Genomic DNA, 14,216 nt, shown 5'->3' with positions numbered 1-14,216 from the left:
TTAAGTAATCTCTACACCCAACATGGGGCTCAAACTTAAAACTCAGAGATCAAGAGTTGTATACTCTACCAACTGAGCCAGCCAGGCGCCCCCCACTACTACTACTCTTAATCCAACCTCTGACCCAGCCAAACATATGTTTCTACCCAACAGTCAATTTCAACTCCAAACTATTTTAATGTGAACTGCCCCTAGCCCTACCCCCAGCTCCCATTCTCCCATCCTTCTCATTCTTGTCTATTCAACTCAAATTCATCCTCCAAGGTTCAAGTCAACTTCTTTGTGACACCTTTCTCATCTACACTAACCTAAAATATGAAATACTCAAAACTATTTTACTTGCATTAAGAATTATTAAGTTGTTTCAGCTAAAATTCTTTTGTTTTTTATAGGCATCAGTCTCATCTGCTAAACTAGATTGTACTTACTCAAATGTAGTTAACAATGACATATACTTCCTCTGTAGATTCCAAAGCAATAGAAACATAGTAGATATGCATTAAATATTAAACTTATGGTGAAAATACAAATACCAGCCAAAAAGCAAGGAAAGATGAGGAAGAAAAGGAGAAGCTAAGGCAAACACTGAAGGTTCCTAAGGAAACAAAACAAGCTCAACATATCATTATCAACTTACTTGGCGTCTGCTCAGGGGAGCCAAGGTTTATGGAGTTGTCAGCAGCACCCACAGCCACTCCATTAATGGAAGAACCACAGTCTGCAATGACTCCCAGGCAGACTGAGCGCCCACAATCCCAAAGTCGTGCTGTCCCGTCTCGAGAACCAGACACCACATTCCTCCCCCGATCAACAATGGCTGTATCCAGAATACCTGGCAAGAGAAAAAAAAAGCCCCTAAGATGGAATGGGTGGTAAAGGAACTACAAGAGCAGAGAAGATGGATCGGCATAAATAACTCCAGTGCTTCACAAACGTGTACTGGATATGTACTATATACTGGGCAAGTTCAAGTGCTAGAAAAACAGAACAGAGTCCTTGCTCCCCAATGGTTCAAAGACTAGCCCTTAGAGACAGAGATGGAAAAAGGTTTGGATTTCTTAGTGGAGTGTCCTAGAACAGTGATTTTCAGTTTTAATTTTGGCTTTAAAACATGTGTTTTAAATAAAAATTAAGAAGACATCTTAGTTCAGTATGAAAGTCACTGTCTTATTGCTTCCACTGAGAACTAACTGAAAGGATTAATCTCCCAATCTTAAAAAAAGATGTGACTTCTGGTCTGGCCAAGAGACAGTAGCCCCATTTCTCCCAGGTGCTTCCCCTTATAACTGAAAAAAAGCTGGACATAAGACAGGAAGTATAAGAAGACTGAAAGGGGCACTTGGGTGGCTCAGTCGTTGAGCGTCTGCCTTCGGCTTGGGTCATGATCCCAGGGTCCTGGGATCGAGTCCCACATCGGGCTCCCTGCTCAGCGGGAGGCCTGCTTCTCCCTCTCCCACTCCCACTGCTTGTGTTCCCTCTCTCGCTGTCTCTGTCAAATAAATAAATCTTTAAAAAAAAAAAAAAAGAAGACTGAAGGACGGAAAGAAGGTCACCTAGGGACCTGAGGACTTGAACAACAGGGTAACAAATTCCCTGGATTTCCTTATTGCTTCCCATACAATCCTGGATAGGATACTGCAGAAGCCTCCAACAAGGAATTGATTAAAAAAACAAACAAACATGCACAAATTAAAACAAAAACAAAAACAAAACAACCCAAATCCAAGAAATGTCTGTTGCAAAAGCCTGGAAAAGAGGTGGCCTAACAGAAAATGTTGGCAATTTACTCAAAGAGCAAGAGAAAAACTGCTACTTCCCCTTCCCCAAGGTCAGTGAGGCTAAATAGGGAGTGCTCTTCTACCCTACTCCCACTGAAGCAGGAGGCAGCAGTCCAATTCCCTTGACCTTTGACAGCGATCAGACCCAGCAGGGTGCTGCCAGGACGGTCCAGTGGTGAGCTGAGCCCCTACCCTGACCTGGCAATAACAGGTGGAAAGAGAAAAAACAAAGTAGTGGGAAGTAGCACTCTACTTTCTCCCAACCCCCTCTTACAATATGGTGGCAACTAGTATGGGTCTCTTCACTCTTAGATGACAAGAATAAAAGAAAGAGGAACCCTACAGGAGCTGGAACCTATGACAAATTACTCTAGAAAGAAGCTATGAAAGTAGTAGGCAGCTCTTGTAAGAGAAGCTGCCAGAGCAAAGACCCACCTGAAGCCACAAAGGCTTTAGCTATCAAACCAAACTGATACAAGTCCTCAAGATAAAAACCAAGATAAAAAAGCATTGCCTTCAAGAAAAGATTCAGCTGAATCACATATAAACATCCTAGCCAACGTCTGGGAAATAAGAATGTTAAATGAAACTATGACTAAAATAAGTATTAATAAGAAATAGAGCAACATTTATATATCTAGGAATGTTTTTAACCAATTTACTCTATTAAGATTATCTAGTTTTATTATTACTATTATTTTTTAAAGATTTTATTTATTTATTTGACAGAGAGAGAGACAGCGAGAGAGGGAACACAAGCAGGGGGAGTGGGAGAGGGAGAAGCAGGCTTCCCGCGGAGCAGGGAGCCTGATGCGGGGCTCGATCCCAGGACCCCGGGATCATGACCTGAGCCGAAGGCAGACGCTTAACGACTGAGCCACCCAGGTGCCCTAGTTTTATTATTATATGAAGCTGGTTTAATGTTGCTAGGAAGCAAACACACACATACGAGGAAGGGGAAATGTACGTGTGTGTGTGTGTGTGTGTTTGTGCATGGAAAGAGTAATGGCTGCGACTCAGATCTCAGAAAAAATGAGCCTTGAAGCACCTACTATTACTTGGAGGCAGCATATCCTATTCCAAAGAAAATATAGGGAGTTTGAAAATAATGGCCTAAGTGCTGAAAATGCAACCTGACCTCCTAAAATTATTCCACAAATGTAAGCAGTTTTCCTACCATGGTGAGCAAAAAACTCAACCAATCAACTACAGTGGTGTTTCATTTGGCCTCAACGTTTTCATAGATTATGAATGATCTGGTGCTTATTAGAAATAATTATGATTATTAAATTATTATTACTCAAAGGATTGTATTATATAAACCTCCAAATTCACCAACCTAATTAAATGGCCTGTGCAATTTAAAAACTTCAAACTAAAGTATACCTTAGAGCTACTTAGAAGACTCATATACAGTAGTCTTCCCTTATCTACAGTGTCACTTTCTCTGGTTAAACACGGGATGTGAATCACATCACTTTACCCAGCATATCCACGCAGTATCCATTTGCCTGTTACATATCATAGGTTTGTACATATAGGAAAAGACAGTATATACACGGTTTGGTACTATCCGCAGTTTCAGGCATCCACTGGAGGTCTTGGAACGTATCCCCCATGGATAAAGGGGGACTACTGTATTACAAAGACAAAACTACTTTTAGTTTATCTTTTCATCAGAAGGATTTAAAAACATACACAAATCTCATCTCTGCTTGTTAAAGAACACAGTAATTCTTTATTTATATATAAAATATGTATCTAAAAATATAAGGGAAAACCAATTACATATTAACTAGGATCATATTTGTTGCTACTGGAAAAATTCTATTAGAATTAGAATTAGTCTATTCTATTAGAAATAACAATTTCTGCTTTTCACATATGACAAGTATGTTAAAACATCACAAAGCTCACCCCCCCTGCCTGGGATTAAAGTTTAGCTTTATATTTTATATGAACAATAACATTTATTGTGCACTTACTATAATACCAGGGATTATGCTAAATCCTTCACATGCAACATCTCATTTAATACTGCTATCCCCATTTTACATGAGGAAACTAAGGCTCAGAATGGTTAAGCAACTTTCTGAGGTCATACAGATTATAGGTGGAAGAATTAAGATTTAAACCAAGATTTACATGTCTCCAAATCCCATGCTTAAACACCCTACATACTGTCTCACTTACTATCATATTTTCATATGCTAGAAGCAATAAGAAAGCCAGGGACTTAATTAAACTAACCAAAGTTTATCCTTTACACAAGATCTTTATACAGAGCTACTTTGTTAGCGTCCTAATGGTTCCTTGCAATAAGCATCAGGCTATGTTCAGTCCAGTGTTCCTGGTGGTTTCTTTTATGTCTCACTTGCCAAGACTTAACCTAGGCAATAAAAGACCATGTTCACTTTCAACACTCACTATCTTCTTTTGGGGCGTGGGGGCAGCAAAGCAAGGTTTATTGACCAATAGCAAAGTGATCATACAAAGCTTCCGAGGAGGGAGGGGACCCCAGAGGATTGCCCAACACTCACTATCTTCTGTTTCTCTTATTTAGTTACCACTTGTGAAACCACTAAAGATCATACATGCAGGTAGTAATTTTTATTCTATTTTTTATGTAGTTCATGGCCTTTGCTAATAAACATGCTTCAAAATTTTGTAACTAAAGAGATTAAAAAAGGAGCCATACAACGAAACTTGGAATTCATTCGGCTGGAGTGACCCATATGCTGCTAAACTATCAGAGATTAATTTTGATTTTCTGTACTGTGGAAGAACGGGCAACACCAAATCTGGCCTTACTTTACAGAACTACATGGGCAGGAGCATTCAAGACCTGACAGACATTAGCCTGGATCTGACTTCATGTCATTTCTCCCACAGTTTGTCGCTTCTATTCAACCTAATAAAATTCCTCCTCTCAAAAAAAAAAAAAAAGACAAGTCAAGAGTTGTTATATCTAGAGTATCTAGAGAAGCTCCCACCCCACCCTGGGACGTTCTCGTAAGGCCGAAGAATGAATAAAGATTCAATCGGATTGACAAACATTATGTACTTCACTCTAAGCTAAGTGATGCACGTGTATTCTTAGGAAGAAATAAAGGACACTGGACGACTTAGTTTTCACATGGTGGGCATACTGCAGTCGCCCAAAGGAATTCCTAAGTTGAGTGTGCGTTGACATTGAATATGCATTTTGTTAAGCTCACAGTCATGTCTTGTTCCACTGGAAAACTTCCCCGTGCCTCACAAATTCAGGATGGCCAGATGCGAGGTGAGTACCTCAGGGTTCCTTTAGACCCGTTTGGCTCCTGGACTCCCCCTCTATGCAGGCCACTTTGACTCCTTAGACCAGTCAGTTCTTCAGGCTGAATGTGAGGAAGGCTCCAAATATCTTTTCTATTCCTTCTCAATGCACCTGTGTACTGACAGTCCTAGAAATAACCTTGCTAAGGTTAACATGTATTTGCTAGATGATCTGTATGTAACCTAACAAATCATTATAAAGAAATATTAAAACTTAAAACTCAACCACGCAAGTTATTTATAATATAGTCAGGTACACAAAGCAAAAGACTAGCTTAAATACCTTAAGTATAGGGCAATACATAATTAATTCTCAAATGAGTGGCATAGATGATGTGTACTATGATTCCAAAGGAGGGAACCAGGTAAGGAATTATTTGGGGATATTAATGCTTTTTCGAAAATATCCAAACTTGTAAAATAAGAGTAACATTTATCACCTTTTTAACATTCCGATTAAGGATAAAACGTCTCTAAATTATAATTTTTTTCCCACAAACCAACCAGTTACAAAGGGAAAGTGTTCTCATTCTGTCTCTATAACCTGTTATCAACTGGCTATATGGCTAATCCATTTTAAAATCTGAACTGTGACTTAAATCCGTAAGAACTGACAGTCAGTACCAAGCTCCATCTTTGATATCTAGTGATGCAGCCATTTGCCACCCAGCTTTTACTATCACTTCAAAGGACTAATAATGAGAAAATGTGGGGACACATTTCTCTCTCTCCTAGCACACAAGCAGATAGAACACTGGATGACTTAGTTTTCTGGGGAAGGATTTTTTTTTTCACTTATCAACTGTGGAAAACAACTATCTGTGTATAGCAGTTAGTTCTAGATAGCAACAAGACTCAGTGTCAAAGGAATTTCTAATCCTTGAGGAAACAGCTCATTTAAATGGTCAGTTAAAGGAATTATTTGTGTTTTTGTAGATAACTAGCTTCTGTTTCTACCTTTCTGATTTGTCTCTGGGGATCATTAGAGAAGCCTTTTGGAGAAATCATCATACCTCCTCTGTGACCTTTGAATGTCACCACACAGCTAGCATCTTCAGCTGACCAGATCTTCAGCTGGGCATCCATTCCCCCACTCAGAACCACAAGGCCTGATGGGAAAAACCTGCAACAATTCACATCAAACACATGTCCTTCCAATACTCTCTGGAAAAACAAAAGAAAATTCCATGCTAGTTCTCTTGTCCATCCCCTGATATTCTCTTACCTGTCATATCTTTGGTCCCTTAAATATCTACATGCTGGGTTTTAAAACTATGGAGGTCCAAAAGGATCTCTTTAGCTCATCTGTATACCAGGTAGTGTTCTAAGAGCTACTTACTCCCTTTTGTGTAGCTCTAGCTACAGATGTTATGGATTTGAACTCCAAGGTTCTCACAGCCTCCTTAAGTCTAGTACTACATATAAGGAACTAAGGAGGCTTGAGGACTCTTGTACTCACCTCTTCTTAAAATCCTCTGTGTAAGTTGGAGGGGCTCAGCCATATAATCAGTACAATAGCCTACCTAATCTGTTAGCTGATCACTGAAGGCAGTTCATACCAAGAGACCACCCACTTAGACATTCACTGGCCTGGCTTCTCCACTGTTTCAGCCCCAATCTGTTCCGGCAAATCACCAAGATTGAGGATGGTTCTGAGATTAACAAATGGGAGAACAAAGATCAATTGAAGTGTGGTGGTCCTATAAATTTAGAATGCACCACTCTTCTTTCTGTCACCCAGTCTAAGGCTTCCCAGACCACCCTTCATGTATAAGACCCTAAAAGCAAATCCAAAGCCTTTACTCTGAGCTCGCCATTGGAAGCCTGCCAGATCTTCATGCTTCCATCAGTACTAGAAGACACACCAAGGCCGCCTCCACTGGAAATGTCCAGGCATGTTATCTGTTCAAAAGACAAAATAACTGCTGTTATAAATAATGAAATGCTCTTTTTTCCCTGAAATATGTTAAAGATCTCCCCTGTTTCACACTCCTCCAAGACTTCTTCAAGCCTATGCTTCCCAGCACCAAGGACATGTGTTTTCACCTGAAGATTGAGGTGTCATCACCTATCTCCTAACAAGGCTAGCGCCAACATCTTTTATTTCTCAAAACAAAAAGATGTTCTTGTAATAATCTATAGTCTCCGGCTTCAACTATAAAGTTTTTACTATCCCCATATCATTTCCATCTTTCGCTATTTTTTTAAATTCTTTTTTAAGATTTTATTTATTTATTTATTTGACAGAGAGAGAGAGAGAGAGAGCACAAGCAGGGGGAGCAGCAAGCAGAGGGAGAGGGAGAAGTAGGCTCCCGGCGGTGGAGCAGGGAGCCCGATGCGGGGCTCGATCCCAGGACCCTGGGATCATAACCTGAGCCGAAGGCAGACACTTAACCGACTGAGGCACCCAGGCACCCCCTTTTGATATTTTAAAATTAAGATACCTGATTCTTAGGAACCCACATACACAAAAGACAGTCAACTAAAATGCACCAGAAGGATTCAAGGAAAAGCAAAGATGTTTCCAATTTACTACTTCACATTCCCTCTATAAAATCCTAATTGTGTGTATGTGTGTATTTTAGAATAAGTAACAAAAAATTCTGATTAATTTATGCAGTTTCAAAATTAGCAATCACTTCATGCATAAGCAATGATCATACACATGCATACATACATACCCTTTTTATTAAAAAACACCCAGCTGCAAATATTCCAGAAATGGAGGACTGAGATACATAATCCCAGACATATTCCCGGCAACTAAGGGAAAAGTAGGGTAGGCTTTAATTATCCAATCTTCCATTTTTCTTTGTTCTATGCCAGTTGAACCATAATGAGTAAGTTCAGCAACAACTAAAGGGACATATCTGTCACCTCTAATAACTTCTAAGACTATTTCTTCCTTATTTTGGTTCCTCAGAATAAAAGTACTGTCTTTTTTTTTTAAGATTTATTTATTTATTTTAGAGAGAAAAAGAGAGAGAGAGAGCACTCGTGTGCACAGGGGCAGAGGCAGAGAGAGAGAAAATCCTCATGCAGGCTCCCTGCTGAGCGTGGAGCCTGATGTGAGCTTGATCTCACGACCCTGAGATCACGACCTGAGCCGTAACCAAGAGTCAGATGTTTAGGCAACTGAACCACCCAGGTGTCCCAGAAAAGAAGTACTATTAACTTAATTGTGGATTCTTTAATTTTAAGGATTATGACAAAAATTAACCTTTATATCATGTTTTATCATTTAGAAAGCATTTCCAAATAACATTATATCATTTGATTTTCATAATAATCCCATTCTGCTCCTAGCTTCCCATTGCTGGGTATTGGAGACTCGGAGGTAAATCTGACATAGCCATGCCTTCACATTCTGAGTACAGGAGTACCCATCTCTCAGATCTTTCTTCTCCAAACTACTGCTACTATCCTTAAACCTGCCTTAAGCCTGAATACTAGTATCATCAATTAACTTTTCAATTCTATGTCTGGCTCCCCAACTACATGACAAGCTCTGTAAGTGTCAGAACAATGTCCTGCACTTTTTTTTTTTTGAAAGATTTTATTTTTAAGTAATCTCTACACCCAACACAGGGCTCAAACTTACAACCCCAAGATCAAGAGCCGCATGCTCTACCGACTAAGCCAGCCATGTGCCCATGTCCAGCACTTTCTTAACACAACCACAGGCTACGTACATAGTAACTACTCAACAAATAACAAACAATAGCAGTTTGGTAATAAGAATGAAGTACCTTAACAACACTAGGTAGGTGAGTAAAGCCATCTGACCCATATCAATAAGAGCAACTACTGTCCTCATTTGCAGGACCCCAGAAACAACACATTTAAACACTCCTACTCACGCTGAAGTAGTTTTAATCCCTAAAGCAACAGAGCTCAACCTCTTTCCTGACGCAGGTGCTATCTACTCAACTCCCAGCTAGGCATCTACCTTTGGCTTCATAGTGGTCACCTCAAACTTACCATGTTCAAAACACAACTCTCATTTCCCCCAGCTTCACACCAATACAACTACTTGACCTCAATCAGTAAATGGCAACATAATTTATCCACTTCTTTTGAAAATTCTGGAATGATCCCAACTCATTTTCTCTCACCTTTCACATCCAAGTCATTAGCAAATCCTGTCTGGTCCCACACCCCAAGAATGTAGGTGCTACACAACAGTTTTATTCATTGCTATAGTCCCAGTGCCCAGAGTACCTGGATTATAGTAGGTGATTAATAAATGGATAAGTCTACCTAATAATGAACTCAAATAAGAGAAAATGAGAATAAGAAATAAAAAAAGGGCACAATTAGGGCACCTGGGTGGCTCAGTCGGTTAAGCATCTGCCTTTGGCTCAGGTCATGATCCCAGGGTCCGGGGATAGAGCCCCGTGTCAGGCTCCCTGCTTAGCAGGGAGCCTGCTTCTCCCTCTGCCCCTCCTACCTGCTTATGCTCTCTCTTGCTCTATCTCTCGAATAAATAAAATCCTTTTAAAAAGGGCACAATTAATAATTTTTTTTAAATGACCTACTTCTCTCAACTATACTCAAATAAAAATAAGTAAATTTGGGGCACCTCACTGGCTCTGTTGATAGAGCATGTGACTCTTGATCTCAGGGCTGTGAGTTCAAGCTCCATGTTGGGCATAGAGCTTACTTTAAAAAAAAAAAGTAAATTTAATTTAATTTAAAAATCTTGTATATGTATTATATACTGTATTCTTAAAATAAAGTAAGCTGGAGAAAAGAAAAAAAATGACCTATTTCTCAAAAGGTTTTCCCAATTCTGCCAAAAAGTTTATCACTTCCTCCCTAGTAGTCTTCAGCACTATGTTCATATATTGTAGTGGTTGTCAACCAGGGGCAAATTAGCTCATCACATTTGGTGATGTCTGGAAACATGTTTAGTTGTCACAATTGGGGAACAGTCCCCTACAATAAAGAATTACCCAGCTCAAAATGTCAATAGTGCCATGGTTAAGAAATTTTGATGTATTCTATTGTATCCTCTCAGTTAATATATTGTCCCTGGAGGGGACAGAGATATTGTTACCTTAGCTGTTTTACATATCTTTGGAGTCCTAGTTCCTATATCTAAAAAATAATTAAATCTGAACTATGCAGTTCTTCCAAAATGACAAAACACTGAAGAGTAGATTATAGGCCATACCAGCTATCTCCTTTCTCCAAACTTTTAAAAAAGAAGAAAGGACACTAACATTTATTGAATAGCTATTATATACCAGACATGTAACAGACACTACCCTCATATAACACCCTCAAAAATCTATTAAGATAGGGGCACCTGGGTGGCTGAGTCGTTAAGCGTCTGCCTTTGGCTCAGGTCATGATTTCAGGGTCCTGGGATCGAGCCCCGCATCGGGCTCTCTGCTCAGTGGAAAGCCTGCTTCTCCCTCTCCCACTCCCCCTGCTTGTGTTCCCTCTCTCGCTGTGTCTCTCTCTGTCAAATAAATAACAAAATCTTTTTTAAAAATCTATTAAGATAGGAATTATTTCTATTTTTCAGTTGAGAAATCTGAGGTTTAGGAAGTGATTAAGTAATATCCCCAAGGTGACACAACAGAGCCAGGATGCAAACCTAGGTCAGAATTTAAAGCTAAAGATCCATTTCTTAGTTCCAGCAAAAAAACAGATCAATGGGATAATCCTAATTATTGGATAAATATGACAATTCAAGAGAGCGAGATATGGATGGATTACTTTATAGTGCCTTGATATGCAATCATTTCAAAAATAATTAAGTTACATCCCTACTTTAAACCAAGTAACAAAGTTTGAAATGTAGAAAAAACATAAAAATTCAAAGAAAATAGTATATTTATAATTTTATTTAACACATATCATGCTTACTATGTTTCAGATCAAATTCTGTTTCAATCCTTGTAACAACCCCATGAGATACTACTTTTACCCCTATTTTACAAATAAGAATCTGTGACATAGAGGGTAAGTACCTGGCCTAAGAGCACAGCAAGAGGCAGAACCGAAATTCAAATCCAAAGAGTCAAATCCAATGAGTCTATCACTAGAGTCTGTGCTCTTATCCATTATGCTGTGCAATTAAAAGTGAATATATATATATACGGGCACCTGGGTGGCTCTTTCAGTTAAGTAACTCTTGATTTCGGCTCAGGCCATGATCTCAGGGTTCTGAGACTGAGCCCTCCATCAGGCTCCGTGCTGGGCGTGGAGCCTGCTTAGGATTCTCTCTCTCTCTCTCCCTCTACCCCTCCCCCACCCCCTCCCTCCCTAAAAAAAAAAAAAAGTGAATATATATAAAATCATGGACTACCCTAAGCAGGACCCCAAAAGTAGTTACCGTAAAGGAATAAACCGATGGGCTTTATCATCTACAAATAGACCAAAATAACACCCATAATCTAGTGTACTGCTATGTTCTCTTCACCTGTCTGATCATATTCTTTTTTTCTTCTTCTTTTTCTTTCGTTTAAGTCTTTTTAAGTTTTCATAGTTACAGTTATATTCTATCCTTTCAATGTGTTTAATTTTATTTTTGTATATATGTGAGGGTTTTTTTTTTTTGAAACTAAATGTTACAATTTAGTCCATCTTCATGATTACAGACATTACAGGGCAGGGTGGGTACACAAGGTATATAAAACAAACTCTTCTCCCATTTAACCATATGCAGCATTTTGGCAGTTTTATGATAATACAGGTTGGCTTAATTAATTGACTTGGGCAGAAAGCTGGCAACAGCAAATATTTGCAATTTAGGATTTTCCTCCATTGTTACTCCAAGGATCTTAATTCCTAAAATACACTATGAGCTCTGAAATGGTGTACAAAGCAACATTCAAGCTTTCACATATTAATCAGAATCTGACACCTCTTCTTAAGGTAGGGAATTCTTAAAGCTGTCTTCCTCTTGACTAACCCAGTCCACCAACAATCTTAAAAATTATCATATAAAAATAAAACTGTTCTCCCAAGCATTGATTAAAACTATTGTGCTGGGATCTCTTTTCAGAGGCTTAGCTCCTTGAGAGAAAAGAGAGATCCTAACCAATTGCTTCCATGAATAATAACCCTAGTACAATGTACTCAATGTCCTTTGCAGCAAAACTCAAGTGGTCAGGCAACCCTGAACATCTTGACAAATTTATCAGTATTTACATATAAAGGATATTTAAATCTGATCCCAGACCAAGTATTACAACCATAATCCCAAGAAATCATTCAGTTTTAGCACATGGAGTTCCTGCAAGATGCCAGGGCAAGTGAAAAATCATCTCAAAGCAAACAGTGATGCATCTTTTACAAGTGAGAGGAAATCAGGGAGGAAAGAAAACTCCTCCCTCCTAAACTCCTCATTAAATCAATGGTTTTTTTCACAGCCTTAATTGACGAAATCCAGTGTCCTCAATATCCTGATTGAAGGAGTCTATTTTCAAGGTGACTGTCAAGGTCAAGAAGAGCTTTCAAGCTTTTCTTTGACATGGCCCATGAATTCCAGTCCTTCAGTGGGAATCTCCTACTTTATTGCTTTCTGAACACACTGCTGACAGTGCTTAAAGAGGTCGGTGCACGGGACTGGGGAGCTGTCCGCCTTGAGGAACTTCTCCGCAAACCAACGACTGAAGCACTGGTCTTACTCGCGCTTCATGTCAGTGCACGCCTGCCCTACGCTATTCATGGTGGCGGCAGTTAAGTTTTTCTTTCTTTACAATTTTGGGATGTAGTTTTTTTCTAATAAACAGACCAAAATACACCCAGATTATAGTGTATTGCTCTGTTCTGTTCACCTGTCTGCTTACATTCCTTTTTTTTTTTTTTGGCTTTTAATTTTAATTTTTATTATTTTATTTTTATTATTATTTTTTAAACTTTTATTTATTTATTTATTTGACAGAGAGAGACACAGCAAGAGAGGGAACACAAGCAGGGGGACAGGGAGAGGGAGAAGCAGACTCCCAGCTGAGCAGGGAGCCCGATGCGGGGCTCGATCCCAGGACCCTGGGATCATGACCTGAGCCGAAGGCAGATGCCCAACGACTGAGCCACCCAGGAGCCCCTTAATTTTCATTTTTACAGTACATTCTAACCTTTCATTGTTTTTAATTTTATTTTTGTACATATATAAGTTTTTCTTTCTTTACAATTTTGGGATGTAGTTTTTTCTTTTTCTTTTTTTTTTTTTTTAATTTTTTTTATTGTTATGTTAATCCCCATACATTACATCATTAGTTTTAGATATAGTGTTCCATGATTCATTGTTTGTGCATAACACCCAGTGCTCCATGCAGAACGTGCCCTCCTCAATACCCATCACCAGGCTAACCCATGGGATGTAGTTTTTTCTAATAAACAGACCAAAATACACCCAGATTATAGTGTATTGCTCTGTTCTGTTCACCTGTCTGCTTACATTCCTTTTTTTTTTTTTTTTTGGCTTTTAATTTTCATTTTTACAGTACATTCTAACCTTTCATTGTTTTTAATTTTATTTTTGTACATATATAAGTTTTTCTTTCTTTACAATTTTGGAATCTAGTTTTCTAACAAACAACCAAAATACACACAGGATCCAGTGCATTGCTCTATTCTGTTCACCTGTCTGATTATATTCTTTTCCCCGCCCCCCCCCCCAGGTCTCTTCTGATTTGTTTAGTGTATATTTCTCTGGGGTCTCTGTTGCCATTTTAGTATTTTGTTCCCTCGTTCATCTATTCTTCTCTGAACAGAATGACAAGATGGAAAAATACCTCAAAAAAGAGACTAAGAGGCAGTACTGACTGCCAGGGACCTAATGAGTATGGATATAAGTAAGATGTCAGAACTAGAGTTCAGAATAACGATTATAAAGATACTAGTTGGGCTTGTAAAAAGCATAGAAGACCCTAGAGAATCCCTTTCTGGAGAAATAAAAGAACTAAAATCTAATCAAGTTGAAATTAAAAAGGATATTAATGAGATGTAATCAAAAATGGAGGCTCTAACTGCTAGGATAAATGAGGCAGAAGAGAGAATCAGTGATGTAGAAGATAAAATGTTGGAGAATAAAGAAGCTGAGAAAAAGAGAGATAAACAATTACTGGATCAGGGCACCTGGGTGGCTCAGTTGTTAAGCGTCTG

At 38.9% G+C, this 14,216-nt stretch overlaps 1 protein-coding gene and 1 pseudogene across 2 annotated transcripts in view; both read right to left on the bottom strand.

The window, feature by feature from the left end:
- PAAF1 (proteasomal ATPase associated factor 1) overlaps positions 1–14,216 on the bottom strand; it is a 42,716-nt gene that overhangs the window by 14,176 nt on the left and 14,324 nt on the right. For both annotated transcript variants that reach the window (XM_078058532.1, XM_036119511.2), the window contains exons 5-7: positions 6,897–6,995; positions 6,107–6,257; positions 638–832 (exon numbers count right to left, since the gene is read on the bottom strand). In XM_078058532.1, coding sequence (XP_077914658.1) covers positions 638–832; positions 6,107–6,257; positions 6,897–6,995 — 445 coding nt within the window. The remainder of the gene's footprint in view (positions 1–637; positions 833–6,106; positions 6,258–6,896; positions 6,996–14,216) is intronic.
- LOC144379531 (TP53-regulated inhibitor of apoptosis 1 pseudogene) lies at positions 12,441–12,987 on the bottom strand (annotated as a pseudogene).

This window comes from Halichoerus grypus, chromosome 11 (assembly GCF_964656455.1).
Source record: "Halichoerus grypus chromosome 11, mHalGry1.hap1.1, whole genome shotgun sequence".
NCBI classification, from domain to species: Eukaryota; Metazoa; Chordata; class Mammalia; order Carnivora; family Phocidae; genus Halichoerus; species Halichoerus grypus.
This window is presented reverse-complemented; position numbering and strand designations above follow the sequence as displayed.